Genomic DNA, 18,926 nt, shown 5'->3' with positions numbered 1-18,926 from the left:
CTAAACAATGTTTTTGCTTTATTACCTTATCAAATTTTGTTCTATCAGCCACATCAAGGTCAGAGGCAGACATGTTTCCCATATCCAACAGTGAGGATGACTGAGACCTACGGTTTCCCGAACTCTGAACAGAGAGTTTATTTAGGCTAGAAGTAGATCCAGTCAGTTTTCCAGAACTTCCATGAAGACCTGTGAAATAAAGACACTATGAAGGATGGAAGCAAAGGCAGAATAAAATATTCAAGAACAGGTTCATTACAGAATGTGTGAGATCAAGAGTTGTTAGTAGTCCTACATTAAAATCAAACAACTCAATTTTTGTCTAAGTTGCAAATGTTTATGCTAGAAACACATTTTTTTCTTCTTACCAGGTAAATGCAATACTTCAGGTTTCAAAGTACAATGTAGCTACATAAGCCCTCATTGTAAAGTATGGATAAAGGTATAAAAGGAACAAAAACGTGAATTACAGAAACACTGGGATAGATATTGTCCTTGAAAGCTTGGAAGCAAAGATCAGTTATGATCTTTGTGAATGTACTTTGGGCAAAGGCTGCCACAAGCAGAAGAATTAATCCACAAGAGGAAACACTGGGATAGATATTGTCCTTGAAAGCTTGGAAGCAAAGATCAGTTATGATCTTTGTGAATGTACTTTGGGCAAAGGCTGCCACAAGCAGAAGAATTAATCCACAAGAGGGAAGAAATGAAAAAGCTTTATATACACACACAGGCATTTTTTCATCTTGAATTTGATCTTTCTGCTGTTAATATCCTTTTGTCTACATACTTTGCTCCAGCTATTTTGCTGGACCTACAATCCCACAGTAACTCTACTGCTAATGCTTCCCCCTCCTTTTGATCATAATTAACATTCAGCCATTTCTTCCTGATCTTGTGGGGCCTTCTCCTAGGTGAGCAGCATCCCTTTTTATTTTTATTTCTTCCAAAATTTTCACAAATGTTGGAATAGAATGGAGAAAGCTAGTAACAAAAAAATCAAGAAATCAGCAATAAACTCCTATATAAACTTCTCACATCTTAAAAGCAATCCTGCAGGTATCATTTAACTGCTATGTTGGTATCCAGTCTAGGGACACAATCAAGACGAAGTCTAGAGATCTAATAAAAGTTGTTACTTCAACCTAGTGGAAGAGTTGGAAAACTACAACAGGCTTTCAGGCAGAAACAAAATTTTTAGATCAACTAGTAGCATGGGAAAACCAAAAGATATTGTTTACCTGCAAACCTTCTCCACTTCTATGTTGGGCCATTTTAGCCGTGCTTCATTTTTGCCTTGCAAAAACAATGATTGTGCTAACATTCATTTCATTCTGAACAGAATGCTTCAGTGTTAGGTAGATTTTCCATGATGCAGCACTACATCTTTACATCGACACACATGCATTGACAACACCAACTAATGCAACTAGTTATACTCACTCTCCGTTTCCTGTTTGACAGCACTTTCTTTTCGAGGCAGTGTAGCTGGGATGGATTAGGTTGCAAGCATCAAAGACAAAGACAAGTTAAAATGCAGTTTGCACAAACCATGCACAAGATGCAAGTTAAGCTCTAACTGGAAAGAAACATGCAGAGAACTATAAGCAGCAAGTAACTACATTGCAAACACATTTAGTTGGAGAGGTACTATTCTAGAAATTCAGTACCTAAACTACATGGAAAACAGAGTAAGTTTCTAGGTATTGAACTTTACTTCTTCTTACACAGTGCGTTCAAAGAACATTTTTGGTAACATGTATTTAAGTTTTCCCAAATTGAGAAGTCCATTACATTAGGGTTTAATTTGTCAGAGTTAATATTGCAAAAGACTCAGTTTCCAAGATAATCATCATCTCTATAATAGACATGAAGAAATTAGAATGTAATTATGTAATTTTGTACTGAGTCAGAGATATTGTCCAACTCTTCAATTTAAAAAGCACACACCAATACTGCAAAGTCATTTGTATCGACAGTAAGACTGGCTAACCTTTTCTGTTGTCTGCAAATCAGGATGTTTACATAGAGAATACATCTTTTGTATTCATGCTGCACCAAAAATTGATGACTGCAAATTTGAAAAGGATGAAAAAATAAATACGTAGTAAAAAATTTACAAGGTGTTTTCTTATTTTTCCTGTTTTTTTGCAGAATTATATAGGTTCCTCAAGTGGACTTCAATATGAAATTTAGGGTAAGCTGGCATTTGTACTAAATAGAGAATTCCTAACCAGTAAAAGGCATTTGCATACGTACACTAAAAGCAGTATGTGGTATTAAGAAGATCTTGATGAGGATGGATGCTAAAAGACCCCCAGAATGGAGCAGGCAAGCAGAACCTACTGTAATAGAATGAGTAAATACTTCTAAATGCCACAAACATGTCTTAAATACCAGATGTGCTCAAGCAGGCAACACTACTGACAATTGTAACATAAAACTCAAATTTAATTCCAGCCTAGTCTTTAGATCACGGGGGTTTTTGCAGTTTCTGAATAAAAAGGTTTAGGCCTGATATAATTGGTATATGCATCTGCCATGCACTGGTTCCACTTCTTCATCACCCTCAATTTACAAATGCATGGGACTATATTACAGAATGTGAAGAACTACAGGCAAAGATCAGGCCCTGGACAACCAGGGGAGCCACAGTGGCTTTTGAGAATCCACATCATATAAAGATATGACAGTAGTAGCAATCTTTCCCACATTGATTTTTATGGTATTTAAGTATCAAAGTCTTGGCTTCATCAGGAAAAAAAAAAAAAAAAAAAAAAAAAAAAAAAAATTTCTTTAGAAAAATGGGTATAGACTTTTTTTTTTTTTTTTGCCATAGAAATGCAGACAAAGAACTTTGCATTAGCACAGAATGCCAGAATCCTCCCAGCATCCCCTCTGCGTTTGAGGCATTCAAACAGCAGTGCTATTCCCAAAGCACAAAAAAAAAAAGGCAAGAACACACACCAACACAGCTTGGAAACAGGTCATCTTTAGTGTCCGAGTACAACTGGAGCATTATGCATCTACACTATTCCTTAAGTACGTTTACTATTAAGAAGTGATGTACTTTGAATTAATGTGCCACTAGTAATAGTACAACTCCTACCTTCAATATAGAAGCTTTTGAAATTACACACTGTTATAAGCTGTTACAAAATAAATACATAACTTCATATTTAAATGGTGAAATGAAATCATATTAGTATAAGGAACACCTTTTTAAACATACGTATTTTGCTTTCCTTCTTTGTAAGATTAGTACTGAAGACTACTGAAGGTTTTTTGATCTAATTCATTGTCCAATTTGCTTGTAACCTCAAATATATGGTCACTGATAACCATTTATGAATGGTAATTAAGCCATTAAGTATGTTAATAATTCTAGGAGAGTCTCCACTGGATACAGCTTCCGGGTTTGGTTTTCTGACTGGTTCCTACCAATTTTCAGAGGACTGGGCACTTGGGTCAACTTTTGCACGTCCATCAATCATCAGCAAGACTCAAATATAAAGAAGACTCAAATATAAACATGATTGTGAAAATGTAATATCACAAAGGAAATCAAACAAAGAGAATTGGTTAAAAAAAAATCCTTTGCTACTGTCCTGGACTATTCTGTGCAAAGTTCAAACAGGCTTGCAGTTGGCATAAATACACGACATAAGCCTTCTCAAGGTGCAGCTCTTACGCTTATGAATTGAAAGACCTTTCTCCAAAATGCCTGATTACTCCATAACATTTACAGAAGTTACAAAATTGCTACAAAAACTGTCTCCTCACAAATGCAAATCACAAAAGGAGTGCTAGGATAAAGTGTTTAGAATGTTTTAGAAATCAGTTTATATTAGGATAAAGTATTTTGTTCTTGAAAAATTTTTACAAGATATACGAGTTGAACTGTTCTGACAATGACACATTATGGCACCACTTGGTCTCCATGTCCAACAGCTTGCCAAGACTTATCTTTCCAGCTTCCCCCTTCCTCAGTGAAGGCTCGCCACCCTCCTGTTTTCTTCCTTTCATTACTTTTTTCTATTCTCTACCATCAAACTTCAAAGCAGAAGTTCAAGACCCAAAATAGGCTTGACAAAACTTAGTAGTTAAAGCTGCACATCATTTCTGAATTTAGAATTTGGAAACTGGTTAAGTGTGGCAAATATAAATATTTAAAACAAGTTTTGAAACACTGCACTTCAAAATACAGAATAGGCAATATAAATCTACACCCATAATAGCTCTTGCTTTCTAAGTATTCAAGTTATTTTTTTTTAAAGCTTCACTCCCATACTCACACTAGACTATTCTAATCCTAGCAGGAATACATACCCCCTTAAACAGAAAGGCCTACAAGTTAACAAAGTATGATTTCTAGTCTCAGACTATGTAGGTAAATGCCACTGAAAACAAAATGAAATACACAAGTCTCCTTTGGCAAAATTAGCATTAAAACTAGCTTCTTCAAAATCCACCCAAAGCTTATTAAAAGCAGAAGTAATAGGAGAAGCAACACACACACACGTGCTGCCCAAGCTTTCTTTAATTACAAGAGCTGAAATTTCAAATTTGTTCTAGTAATAAAGCACAATAATTCAAGTAATAAAATATGGTCAGTAGCTTGTTAAAAACTGAGGGCAGATTTTAAAATCTGAGCAATACCATATTTTATCCTTCTATCTTGACCAACCACAAGAATTCAGTTGTGCTACTTTGGCCTTGTGGAAGTCAGAAGTTTTCACGGTTGTATTTTTCATCCAGCTCTTCCACCTCACCAAAAGTAAACAATTTTACACCATTATAAAATTGGCTCTAAGAGTTGTGATGAGTATTTTATAAGCAAATAATATGATTCAAAGCAAGATATATGCCTCCTGGAAGCTTACCAAACTTTTTTCCTTCTCTGGTCGTGCCCGTCATCTTGATCTTGGCAACTTCAAAGAAATCTTTTATTTCCCTTTCATACAGTCGTGATAAATAATCCATATAATTCTTAAAAGAAAAATGTAAAGTTAGTTAACGGGTATTCATACTGACTTTGACCTATTACAGTTAAATGGATCACAAAAACCACCAAACCAAGTACATAAGTTCTACTAAAAAACAAACTGGTTTGGACTGTATATGTATTTATATATTTATGTAGCATGCACAAAAATATATTCATGATATTTAATCAGGTTATATTTATTTTCCTAATGAGTTAATTGAGCATCAGCAACTGCTATTTCTCCTCCATAAGGAAAGACAGGCAATGTGGTACATACAAATAGGATTACTAATGGTAGAGCATCACAGAATTCAATTCAAGGGTAGAATGGAGAGAATTCCCTGTAGCCTCTTTTACTAGAGTCCCCCCAAAAAAGCAAATAGGATGCCATTCCTAAACATCTTCCTGAGTACACGACCTCCTTTATTACTACTCTCACAAGGAAAACAAAAGAGCAGAAAACTTAGGGAGACACAAACTCTGTGTGCCTACTTACTTTAAGATTTAATCAACCCTAAAATAATTTGTTTGCAACACTGTCGAAAATAAGCTCAAGTTATAAAAAGACAAGAGGCACAACTAAAAACGTTTGAACATTATCTGATTTGTTTAGGTTATTATTATAACCTTATACAAAGGTTATAATAATATTATATTTATTGACAAAGATAATCCAATAATTTTTTCATGTGTTCTTCAAAATTTTGTTACTTAGCACACTTGATACATAAATATGTAAGTCAATTTTTTATTAGAAGATCACAAAGATGCCAACTATTCATTGACTATTTGCCTTACACTGAAGGCGAAAGAACAACTATTTCAAAGTCATTTTAAAAGTAGTTTAAATCTTCCATAGTTGAGTTTTTAAGAATGACAGTACTTTAATAAAAGACCTGTTTATAAGGACTAACTTTCCCTTGACTTCTATCTAAACATTTTCTATACTTCTGTAGTAATTTTTTCACTCCATGTCAGTTTTAAACATGGTAATATATAAACAAGTTACATATATACAAAGCCAAAATGTTTTTATTTACTCTACAAGAGACATCTTAAGTTCTTTATATTCTCAAATGAAATGAAGGTCTGTTGAAATAAAGATGTCACATTGGCAATAAGCATATCAACATGAAAAGAGCTTAATTATTTTTCTTACCAGACTGTAAAATGGCAAACTTGTTTTACATAACTATCATTATCTTACAATACTTCAGAAGAGAGACATAGAATCCTGGAGAAAAAAGAACTACAGGATATAACACATACCAAAAAATGAAGCTTCCTATTCCAAAGAGGAACAAGAAAATAGGAGCAGTGAATTAAATTTAATATAAAAGAATATTAAAAGGACATGCACATACACATAGGCAATTCTTTTGACTTTCAAAAACAGTGTATTATGTACGTTCTCTAGCATAATTTGAGCACTTCACATACCTTTGTTAGCCCTTCATATTTTCCATAATCTGTGTTCTTGAGCCATTCCATCAGTTTAGCATATCGAAGTAAATCTCTGTGAAATGGATGGTGATTGGGTAATGTCAATTCAGCAGAGTGCTGGGCAAGAGTAGAACTCTGATCGTGACCCTTGGTAAGAGAAAGTATTAAAGTAAATCTGGAAGCACTATACAGATGTACTAGAAGTTTCCGGAAGAATTTAAAATGAAGACAGTGTCCCATTCAGACAAACAGAAAAGCATCAAAATATCTTGCATAGAAACAGTCTAAAAACACCAACTGAAAAGACGCCCAACATAATACAGACACTGAGATAATACATCTTAGTAAACTGGTTCATTGTAAGGATCCTGCTGTTTACCACTGTGCCTTCAGGGTGAAACGGTCTGGCATCTTTTGCAAGACAATGCAGGGTACACTTGAATGCAGATTTAACGACAAGTGTTCAACTGTTTCTGAAAAACTCTGAGAGATTATTACATTATTTCTCCAAACAAACAAACAAAAATTCCATAGCTGTTTCTTTTTAAAGATGCTGTTCCTATATACTGTAAGACATTTCAAGTCTCCTGTCAATGGGTGGCCTAGGTGTTAGTGATGAGCTTTACACTCTGCCTCTGAAAATCTGCTCCAATTCAACCCACTTCAGTCCACCTTGGCCGAGTCTTGGTCAAGTCTTAAAAACATCAGTTCACACACGTTCTCTCTCCCTCCACAGAAATGCAGACACATATACTCTTTCAGTAACCACTTACTAGAGTTAAAGATTTTACAACATGCAGCATAAACCAATCCATTTAACAGCAAACTACTAACTTCATGCTCCTCCTTTTCTCTGGCTTATCCCCTGAAAAACACACTATCCTTTAAGTGAAGATCACATCATATTGCTTGAATGACATATGATTTAGCTTTTTTAAGCTTTCACTTGCTTGAACTCACAAGTTTCCTGGGCAATTGGGAAAGCAAACAAGGTAACATCACAGTTCAGTCAGGTAGCAGAATGCACAACCATTATTAGCCCTGAGTTAATGGAAGGGAGGATGTGACTTGATTTCAAAATGGCTTTAATATTTTCTGTAAAGTCTTTTTTACCAGGCTTGCAATAAATATAGCAAGAGAACTTGATCTTAAGTGTAGTTTATACTATGGCATCACAAAAAGATTGTCCTAATTGGTCTCCCATTCCTCTAGCATAACATGCAGCTGGGTTATATAAGTCAGTCAATGTCAGTCCCTGACACAGGAAGCATTCCTGGACACTTCTGTCTTGGATATGACAAGTTGGCAGAATATAAGATGTACAGTTTAAAGACTGCCTTTGCATGTCTTCAAGTTGGAACAGAAGCCAGTTTGGATTCCCAGAGTCAAAAATAAAGCAACTTTGTCTCACCTTCTCTACTGTATTGGGAGCTCACCAGTTCAAGTCTTTGGTTAAAAAAGCCCTAAAAGATTCCACAACACATTCACAGAAAAATCTGTTTTAAAAAAATAAGATATGAGTCTTGATATTGTTTGTAAAAGATCAACCTTTACTAAATAATTCAATGCGAATGTGCCAGCTTTGAATTAAAGCTGGAGTTCTTTTTTGCATCCAATGTGCACATGCACTCGCTTTAAGTCCTGTTCTCTTACCTACATAAACTGAGGCACAAATGGACCCAAATAAACAAGTCCTAGACAACTTCATTTATTCTCACAGACAAGGGTCACACAGATAATCTCCCTTCCAAAAGCAATCTTGTAGTCAAACTCCAACAAAATTCTAACTTTGCAAAATTCTAACTTTGCAAAAATTACTTTGCATGTAATTGGTACAACAAGTAATTTGGAATTGGAATCCAGCCAGCATTATGGACACAGCTGCGGATGTGATTACTGAGGTCATACTCGACACTGTGTGTACTTCTAGGCATGCATATAACAAATATTTTCAACAGATCTTCGATACACTTTTATAAAAACTAGACAGAGAAAACCATTTATAGTTCTCTCTCCTATCCCCTGGTATGCAACATTCCTACAGCAAGCATTTTAATGTTCAAGTTCATTCTAGTTTAAGATAATTTACCTGGTGGCTTTTACAGCTTTCTTCAACTAAGTCAGACCAAAGGTTAGTTCATATTACTGCTAGAAAATACTCAGCTATCCAAATTTTGATTGCTTCTTTCATCTAATAATTTTATTCATGTCCCTTTATTACACACAACTTCTAGTTTTGCTTAGTAGTCGTATTCTTCAAAAAGCTAGGTGACAAATCCCCTCCCAAGATGTATATCTCTCTCCAAGCTAAGTTTTCCACAGCACTAATCACTGTGGTTGTCCTACATTATGTCCTGTTCAAGTCTGCTCCAAAACACTATGGAGCTTCTAGGTGTACCTTCTCCACCTAATTAACAGGCTTCCTCTCACTACATAAACATTTCTACTAACTGTTACCAAATGATACTGCAAGTTTGTTATTCAACTATTTTACAGTTTCAAAGCTTCAAACTATTTCAAAGGCAGGAAACCCAGAGTTGCTTTTTAACTCAATGCTGAACCTGGCTGTTAAAAGAAAACTACAACAAACTTTAAAGTTATGGAGACACAGTAAGGCTAATCAAATATTATTATGACACAATAAAGACAACTACATTAACTGTTAGTAACAGTTACTGCAAACAGTTTTTAACACTGCAGGGAATGGCAATCCAAAGTTGCATTTCTGTTTAAAACTTTTAAGATTTATTCTCATTTTTATGTAAAGGACATGAAGCACCTTAGTATCTTGCCACAGTAGTTGCAAGCACAAGTTGAATCACAGCATTTGGTTTATTTGGTTTTTTAAAAAAAGAACAATTTCATACTTCTAAGATAATATATTTAGGCTGAAATGTCAATGCAACTTTGGTTTTCCATCTAATGAGTTCCAAATCAGAATGTCTTGCTTATATTAGCAGCTGCCTAGACACCATCATGTTTTCTTTTGCTGTTTTAGTTTAGAAATCTGCCTTTTTTTTTTCTGAAGTGTGTTTTTGTTTTTATTTTAAAAAAGAAACATTCTAAACAAATAATGCAACTCTTCAGATATTAAAGGTAACAAAGTATTCTGATTAGACTTTTCAAAAACATGGGACTGAGAAATTGCTATATTCATCAGACTAATAAAACAAGGTCATTTTAGTAAGATAACACAAAAATCTCTTATACCTCCAACACTTGAATCTGTACCTCAAGATGAAATATACAAACTTTTTCTTTTCTTTTGCAACAAGCAAAAAGGCTTTGCAGAGGCTCATCCCTTGCATTTAAAGAACTCTTCCTGCTTAACCTTACAGCAAGCTCTAATATTTTATCTGCTGATTAACACCTCACAGCTAACAGCAGGCCAAAACTTTTCAGAGGGCAAGTTTACACGAAAGAAAATGTGAGGCCACTATTAGTACCAGAATTAAAAATAAAATAAATAAATTGCAAATTGGCAATAGCATTCTCAATAGCACTGAGTCACTTTAGAGAAGTCTCTTTAGAAGTAGTTCATCTAATACACATAGTATCACATAGTAATAATAATCCCATACCATTTTTAAAAATAAAATCTTGAGAACAGTACATCAGAAAAGACATTCTGTTAAACAGCCACTTTCATACACAAGTCCAATATACGAACTTTGTGAATGCATTTAGACAGGACTTGCACAACATTGCTTCTACTTGCTCACTTAGAGGCCAGGACACACAGCCTGCCCTTGGTTTTTCAAAATATGAAAAGTAAAAGGAGAAACATACCCTCTTAAGAACAGAAACTAAAGGCAAAAGAATTAACATGCTGTAGAACTGGAATTCTTCTGCAAAGTGAAGAAAACGTAGTAAGCACTTATCATTGCCATAAAAAGCCAGGCTTGTACTCTCAAATGCAATTTTCTATACAATTATCCAGCATAACTCTATTCCATTTTCTGCACTCAGTCTAATACATAAAAACAAAAACTTCTAAAATTTTGATTGCACTAATATGTATAAAAACTGGTTGTTTTTTAAAAAAATTTATACAATTTCACACAATAGCAGCATCTGGACAGTTGTACATATTACAATTTCCTGAACATATTTTTCCTCCATACATCTCAATCTGTCTCAGCAATTTCTGAAGATCACGTCAGGGAATGTTAGCTTATTAACAGATAAACAAAGTTTGAGGGCTGATAAAAATAATGGAAGTGAGCAGGGGCAGAAGTCTGATGCTCTGCCACTGGTCAGGATAAATTTCTTTTTGTAACGCCAAAGATGCAGCTGCTAGTTAAGAAAAGCCAAGCTCAAAAAAAAATGTTAGAAAAGCTTGTATCAAACCCGATGTACTCACTGGAACTGAAAGACAGTAGGACCTGTTATAGAGTTGAAGGAGGGTCTGAGTAAACTAATTGGAGATAAAAAGATAGAAATTAAAAAAAAAAAATAAATAAATAAAAAAAAAAATATATATATATATACACTAAAAAAGATATCCAGCCTTTAGGAACCAAGTCTCGGGACAGTGATTTCTGAGTATTTCAAGTTAAGGCTCAAAAATCAAGGTTTAGACGTTTTTCTTTGTATAGGTTTGGGTTTTTTATGGTCCTTGAAGCTCAGACAGCAAGAACTCCAATGTTCTCAGCCTCTGACACCCTTAAAAAAAAGTGAGTGCTTTTTCTCCTCAATTAATCAAGCCTTACAACTAAATCACATTGTGTGATATATAAGGATTTATTTAATTCAGATAGCAAACTCATTAAAGAGAGGTGGTGGGTTTTTTTTTAAATGTAAGGAGACTTCTGTAGGCAACTACAGTTTGGTATGCTTAATACTATCTCTGCCTAGAAGTGCCTCTAGCAGTCCATTCATTTACTGATTACATCACAGAACACATCTCATTTTAGGTGATTCGGTTTTCTTCTCAGGAAAAGTTTGTGACAGAAAATTTCATATAAAATAGTAAGAAATAATACCTGTTGAACAAATACGCTGTTCAAATGACTGGCAAGCCTCCGTGCAAACTGCTCACGCAAGTCACTAAACCGCTGCTGCTGCTGTTTCACTGCATGAAGCATATCATGTCCTAAAAACAAGAAGAACTTCACAGAGTACAAAATATATAGTAATATATCGTATGAGGGAAACAAAAGGACCAGAGGTCACAATTCCCTCAATCTACAGAAACAAAATACGAGTCTAGTTGGAAAGGCACATACAATAAAGGCACCATCATAATAAATTTTGCATGTTAGACAGTAGTTTAACAAAAACATTACCTGGACGAAGAGCTACGTTCATACACTGCAGGAGGGCATCTGCTGCATTAGTGCAGGCCTCAATGCCTCGAGAAGATGTCAGGTCTCCCTCCTGAAGGGCCTTTATATGACCTTTAGCCAAATCCATGTGATTCTACAAAATAATGGATAGTATTGTCATGGAATCATAGAACTGAATCATAGAGTCATTTAGGTTGGAAAAGACCTTTAAGATCATTGAGTCCAACTGTAAACCTAACACTGCCAAGTCCACCACTAAACCATGTCCCTATGAACAACATCTATATGTCTTTTAAATACCTCCAGGGAGGGTGACTCCAGCACTTCCCTGGGCAACCTGTTCCAATGCTTGTCCATAAGCAAGTTTATTTGCTATGTTGCTGAACCAAGAACAGCAATTACAATTCCGTCATAAAAACTTACTGACCTTGGTGCAATAATAAAACAGAAAAATAAACTACTTATTTTAAATGAACCTCATATATGGTTGCTAAAGAGGGTAGCAACCTAAAAGAATTTTATACTCGATAAGAACAACCATAGTAAACACAACAGAAGTGCTTACCACTAAGAATTCTATCTCTGACAGTAGCTTCACATTATTTGTGTTGCTGAGATGAATTAGGTGGTTGCTTTCTGAAATTTGATCCATTTGCTCTTTCACACTCTGAAGCATTTCTTCATAACTGCTCAGCTTTAGCTCGATTTGGTCAACTTCCTTTAAAGCTTCATCCAGCAACTTCATCAAGATATTCACCTGTTTCTCCGAGGCCATAATTGACTGGATATTTGCCTGTACAGAAAATTAAGCCACAACATTTTAAGAGACATTTTTGTATCTTAAAAGTATTCTGATATCTCCTTCTCCCTCTCCATTACTGTCAAATAAACACTTTACAAAACTCTTGATGAAAGAGGCAAAACAATATAATCTTGTAGTATTTCTCATTTGAAGTGCTATTGAACACAATAATCCCTCATTCTATGACTGTTCTTTATTTCATAAAGAAAAGATATAAACCCAAAACTTTGCTCAAGTTCTTCGAACTGCAGCATTGATTTGCACAAAAATAAAAACCAAACAGTAATCCCTACTATACTGGAACAGTTTCAGTTCCAGAAAAACAGCCTAGGTGATAAGGTCACATTTTCTGCTGCAAGATCAGCTACCCCTATGGTAACAGCCATTTTCAAAATATAAGAGAAACATCCAACTTGACAATATGAGGAGGCTATATCCTTTGATCTCCTTAAGTTTTCTAAGTGATCTCTAGAATGTTGGGTTGTTTAAAAAGCAAAACAACAAACAATATGGCATTGTTACAAACAGCCAAATACTGCAACATTATTAAACGAAGACAGTTTCCTAATTACACTGAGAGTAGTATTTTAGGCATAAGAGTTCACACCCATGGATATGAACTTCTATTCTCTATCTTCCTGCACCCCTACCTTCAAGAAACATATATGCAGAATGCCTCCCTCATTTGAAAACATGTGACTCACCCCAGAAGGTCTGGAAGGTAAAGAGCAAAGTTGAAGATCTTTAAACTCTGATAATATCCAGGATGTAGCTCTGCTTAGGAGCAGATATATATTTATATTTAAATATGCAGCAGAACACGTTACCCAGCTTTTTGAAGAACACTATATAGTCAGTATCAATGAAAACAGTTCAACACACTAACACACTGTACATTAGAAGAAATGTTTACCCCATCTAGCACTTGCAGTTCTCTTGACAACTTCTCTGCAAAGGCTTCAGCATTAGAAATAGCATATTCACACCCTTCCATCATTATTTCAATATCCTGTTCCTCTCTTGCATTTAACTCCTGGTATTCATCCACAGCCTCTTCATCACCTCCTGCTACACTTTGATTCTCTCCACTTGGAATGGATTCTTATGTAGAGAAGGGAAATAAAACATGTTACCACATAGAGAAAGTCACAAGCATTTTAAGAGTACTTAAGTATGTTCCACTATCTTTAAATAAATTAATCTGTTAAACAACTTTCATAACAAGCACCTGCTAACTAGATACACTTTTTTCAAGTCTCAGTCTTCCATGGGTTTCATTAAGATTTCCACAACTGGTTCCCAGTGACATTTTCCAAATTACACAGCATAAGCAAAATACAAATAGCCACCTTCCTTTACTGCATGTACAAAGGTACTGTCTCACTTTATTCACCTCTCATCCTGGTAATCAACATCAGAATACATTACAGTATTTCACTAGACTAGCAGAAGGTCAGTAGAAGTTGGACTCTCTCTTTTGGTAGACAGAACACAAGGGAAACATAGTAAAGTTAATTAAGAATTAATCACTGAGTAAATTAAACAATATCTTGATGCTCAAGATAAGTTTCACAGCAGGAAAATCAGTACTGAGGTAAGTGAAAATTACATAGCAATGTTTTCACGAACTATGATTTCTCATGGCAGTGCTTACAATTCAACAAGCCATTCAAAGGCTGACAAACTATACACAGAATATCAACGCAGTCCAGACAGAAAGTGCTTAAGACATTTGAAATATCTCTTATCTTGAGCAACTTGATGAGCTCTCCAAAGCTCTATTTAAAAAAAAAAGAAAGAAAAAGAAAAAGAAATGAATATTATTTAAGAGAAATTGCTTAAAAAGCAGAATAAAGGAAAAAGGTGTTACGCACCTTCTGTAACTTTAGGCAGTTCTGAAGAATTAAAAGGTATGGAAAAGCAGAGGAAAGGAAGCAGAGAATGTTAGCTAGACAAAGCATGAACAGTGTGCATATTTTGAAGTGGCAGTAAGTTTGAATATTTTAATATTGCACAAACTTGACAAGTCAGAGGTTGGTTAAAAGCAAATTTCAGTCAACACCAAAATACAGAAATGCTATCCTCCATTTCGCATTTCTAATTCAGGTTCTTCTGCACAAGCCAGTCTAGTATTTAATATCAACAGTTCAAGCACTTCTGACAGACTCAGTGTGAGATATGCTAACTAACTAGGCTTTATTAAAGAAATTTAACTATTAAAAGATAACACGACTGTAAAAATATTTAATACAGCATGAGCCAAGAAGATACAAAACCTCCTTAGCAACCAGTCACATAAACCATGAGAGTCCAGCAGAATTTAACACACGCTTCACAGTTTATAAACTAGAAATCTCATATGAAACCTCATATAACCTCAAGCATGCTATACTAAAGTGTAATTCTTAAAAGCATTTTTCTAATTTGGGGAAACGAAAACAGGAACAAAAGTAGATTTATTACACATTTAGATCTACCAGCTCTTGTATGCAGATATTATTTTGTTCAAGAAACAGAATGTCTTAGAAATAGAATAAGCTAATATTTAGAACTTCATTAATGAAGTATTTTATCTTGGTTCTCAATGTTCTAACAGGAAATCTGTTATCTAGTCACCTTTTTATCTGAAGACTGCTTTTTTTTTTTTAGTTTATCTGGTTTACATCAATAATTATTAAACTTTACGCTTAACATATAGTTGTAGAAATTTACCTTCCAAAAGCTGTGAACTAACATTAATAAAGTCAATTTTCTTTCTAAGATATCTCTGATTGAGTTTCCAGATACATGAAATGAAGGTGTTCTTTTCCACTGTGCTGCTTGCAACCCATTTGTACACTTTGTCAAAATGCAAGTCAAATTCAGGATTCTCCTGCAAAAGATGAGATATGTTACAGGCTCAACGGTCAAGTGATTCTCTGAGCAGCACAGATTGTTTACTCATTTAATTATTGAAATGACAGGATAAAAATGAAATTACATGGATGCCAACCTTAAGCTGCTACACCAGCACTGGTACCCTGATGCACCTTAATGAAGGTGCTAAAACCAGAATCCACACTACGAAGACAGTATTTTGTCAAGCCAGTTAAGGCAACAATAATATATAGTACAGAGATCTGTAAGAGTTTCAAGAAACATCTGACCCTGCTGTCTGCCCTAAAACACTGTCCTCAAAATCACTAATGCCTTGTGTTAGCCTTCTGAAACTAAAAATGGTAGCTGGAATTACTGACAACATATACCACACAATTCAAGGAGGCTTAGGGGAATAGGCAAGGGAAAACAATTATGAGCACTTCATATATTTTATAGCTATGACAGTATTTAATAGCACTGGACAGGATAGATAAGACCATGTGGTATTTTAATGGTAAAAAACTACTATAAAAGTATTTTCCACTACATTTGTTGCCTAATGTGAACGTTGCTTGGATAACAATTGAACAAAGTACTTTCCTTTCTACAGCCACTTATGATCTCTAGTATGGACTGTAACTGGTAATAGTCTGTTTTAAAGATCATATTCCAAGCATTTTACAAGGTCCAGGCTCCTTCTGATGAAAAGTGTTATTGCCTCAGATACATGTTAAAATCTTACTTTTAGTTTGTAAAAACTACTGCTGCTGCTACTTATTACTTATATTGTCACTACTCTGTAGGCTGCATATGCAACTGCAAATGATGAAAAATGGTATTCCCTGTACACCACAATAAAAGCAGTTCTGTTTTTTTTCTGTAGCTTATTTTCATAAATATAATTATCATACATTTCTAAACAAAGAACTTTAATTCTGATGTTTTTTAATATGAGAGAGTTTGGCATTCAGTGTTTGTTTTTTGAAAGGAAATTTCAAAATCACTTTTTAGTGTAGTAGATTAATTACAGCACATTTCTGAAAACAGTTAACAGAATTCTGTTTTGCAAGAAAAAGCCCTGAAAGATGGTATAATTTTAAATGAAATAAGCAATTCTCCAACAGGGTATGTAGGAACAGCAAGAAAAATCTAAAATCTAGCCAATGAGTATGAAGATAAGTGAAATAACAAAACACATTTAACCTACACTTAGGGAAGGGGAAATCAAAGAATTTTTAACTTTGTAGTTTTCTGCACTACTCTTCCAAATCACCAGTTAACAGATCATAAAACCAGACATCATGGGATGAAGAATTTTCACCTCTGCCTGTTTGTACATCTTAATTTATGACAACAGATGAATTTAAATCATTAAAAATAGGTTACTCTTTTCTATGGAAAAGAAGAACAACTCAGGACTGTACATTTTCCAACAAATGGCCAATGTAATTATTTAGAGAACAGACATAAAACTCACCTTAAAATGCTTATATATTGCTCATTAAGACCATTTTAAGTGTCCTAGCGAAAGACATTACATGTAGCTCAATGCCATTAGTAAAATGGTCACAATTTTTTTTAAGGGGAAACTAAGCTTGCAGTTAAAATTTACATAAAGCTTGAGACAAACAAAAAAAGTACTGGTCCTTAGCACAAGCACTGTCCAATCCCTGAGAGACCACTACAATAAACAGGGTAGATATTCAGAATATTGCTCTTCAAGCATACCTAGAGCACTGTTAACTCAGTTTACCAGAGTTATATTCTTGGAAAGGCTGGAAGAAAATGCAGGCATAAGCAGCACAGGAATGTATCATACTAACCCCTAATTAATGTGTTATCAGTGTCAGCTTTAAAGCAGTCAGCATCAAGGAAGTTAACTGTAACTTGGAACCAAAAGGATGTTTTGAGCAGATCACTAAACCAAAAAAATTTACACATACTTTAACGGCATCTTTGGCATCAACAACAGCAAGATCTCGAAGTGCCCACGCAGTCTGCCTTTTGTAGAAATCTCCCTTGTCAGATTTTTTCACTTTTACCACGTTTACTTGCACTGGTCGTTCTGTTGTCACTGTTAAATGAAGTAAAAGAATACTTTAAAAATGCACAAATTAACATCTGTTTCTGCTGTTTTTCAGCTTCTGAAATTGATCATCTGTGGGGGAGATTTTGTCATTTTTATTTGACGATAAGAGACCCTTTAAAACATTGTCATCCACAATATCCACGTCTCAGTTTACATCTCAGTCAACCAGATATACATCTCTATACAGCTTGTGAAGCAATGAACCCAATTTACAGGTATTTCTTTGATACAGCAGACCTCAGACCATGGCCACACAACTGACAAAGCACAGAGGCAACTGGAGATTATAGTCAGAATAAAAACATTTTCTGAGATTCCTAAAAAAAAAAAAAAAAAAAAAAATCCTAGCAAGCTAATTTATTGACAGATCAACCCAAAGCATCTATTGTTTTGATGAGATATAATACACATACACTCAAAGGAACATTAGAACTCAGTTCAGTTAGTGTGCCTTTCCAGAGGGCTCTGCATTGGACTCTAACCAGTATTCTCTATTGCATTTTATTTAGGCTGATCAGCCTAAATAACTACTAACCCCCTTTTAAGCACTATATAAAGCCTGCTTCAAAAGCCCACCAGTTCCACACAAATAATTTTGATTCTTTCATTTCAGATTACAATGAGATCTAGGAATAAAAGTACAGAGTTTTGTTTCTTTTTTAATAGAAGCAATAATGGAAGTAAAACTAACAACTCATTTTCTCCATTAGAAATGGAACACACCTATTTTATATGGGGCAAGAATAAATTTTGTTAATAAAGCTAAGACAAAGGTGAAGACACAAAATACAGCATGGTATTGCTACGTACCTGTGGCACACAAAAAGCAGTTTCTCTTCTTTTTGCCTGCTTTGCACACGTTCACAATGCTCAACAAGCGTTCATCATTGGGAGTAAAAATATCCCTCTGTAAAGCATGCTTGATTGCAGTCATTTTCTCTCAGCTAAAAGATTTTAAGAAGTCATAATACATTCAGGAACATTTAACAAAAAAAAATAAGAACCAGTCATTTACTTACAGCAACTACAGTTTTTTAAATTAAATTTTACAGGTAACTTAATGAATCATAATCTAGACAAGTATAATAGATAGGGAGAAAACCAGCCCACTTTAGGAGAAAGTCCAAGATAAAGCTTATTGTCTTACTTCAGTTAGACAACTGTAATTTTTCAACATTAAGATGATCCTTCAGCCTAATTTAACGGAGAACAAAAAGCTTCATAGAAATAAAGTAGAATGTGAGGCATTAACAAAAAAAATTGACATGGGAATCAAGAAAAAAGACTCCCTCACTAAGTGGAATTTTAGAATGGGTATGAATCCCGTGGATCTGGTAAAAATTCTGTATGAAGACAGGTAAACAAAAAAACCCCACAAAATATGACAGGATAAGAATGTGAAACTAAAGTCACTACAGAGATGACCTGAAATGAAACTTCAAAGTCCAGAATCCTTTA

The 18,926-nt window shown here is 34.7% G+C and overlaps 1 protein-coding gene across 1 annotated transcript in view; it reads right to left on the bottom strand.

Annotated features, from left to right (window-relative positions):
* Positions 1-18,402, bottom strand: part of EXOC1 (exocyst complex component 1) — a gene marked incomplete at its 3' end in the record, with an annotated part of 22,775 nt that extends 4,373 nt beyond the window's left edge. The window contains exons 1-13 of the mRNA XM_029087059.1: positions 18,279-18,402; positions 17,323-17,453; positions 15,233-15,392; positions 14,395-14,415; positions 13,434-13,621; positions 12,284-12,511; positions 11,719-11,851; positions 11,416-11,525; positions 10,794-10,847; positions 6,428-6,577; positions 4,884-4,989; positions 1,444-1,488; positions 26-189 (exon numbers count right to left, since the gene is read on the bottom strand). Of these exons, the coding sequence (XP_028942892.1) occupies positions 26-189; positions 1,444-1,488; positions 4,884-4,989; positions 6,428-6,577; positions 10,794-10,847; positions 11,416-11,525; positions 11,719-11,851; positions 12,284-12,511; positions 13,434-13,621; positions 14,395-14,415; positions 15,233-15,392; positions 17,323-17,453; positions 18,279-18,402 (1,614 nt within the window). The remainder of the gene's footprint in view (positions 1-25; positions 190-1,443; positions 1,489-4,883; positions 4,990-6,427; positions 6,578-10,793; positions 10,848-11,415; positions 11,526-11,718; positions 11,852-12,283; positions 12,512-13,433; positions 13,622-14,394; positions 14,416-15,232; positions 15,393-17,322; positions 17,454-18,278) is intronic.
* Between the last annotated feature and the right edge of the window lie 524 nt (positions 18,403-18,926).

This window comes from Antrostomus carolinensis, unplaced genomic scaffold, assembly GCF_000700745.2.
Source record: "Antrostomus carolinensis isolate BGI_N321 unplaced genomic scaffold, ASM70074v2 scaffold15879, whole genome shotgun sequence".
NCBI classification, from domain to species: Eukaryota; Metazoa; Chordata; class Aves; order Caprimulgiformes; family Caprimulgidae; genus Antrostomus; species Antrostomus carolinensis.
The sequence above is the reverse complement of the archived record's forward strand: the minus strand, read 5'-3'. Positions and strand labels throughout refer to the sequence as shown.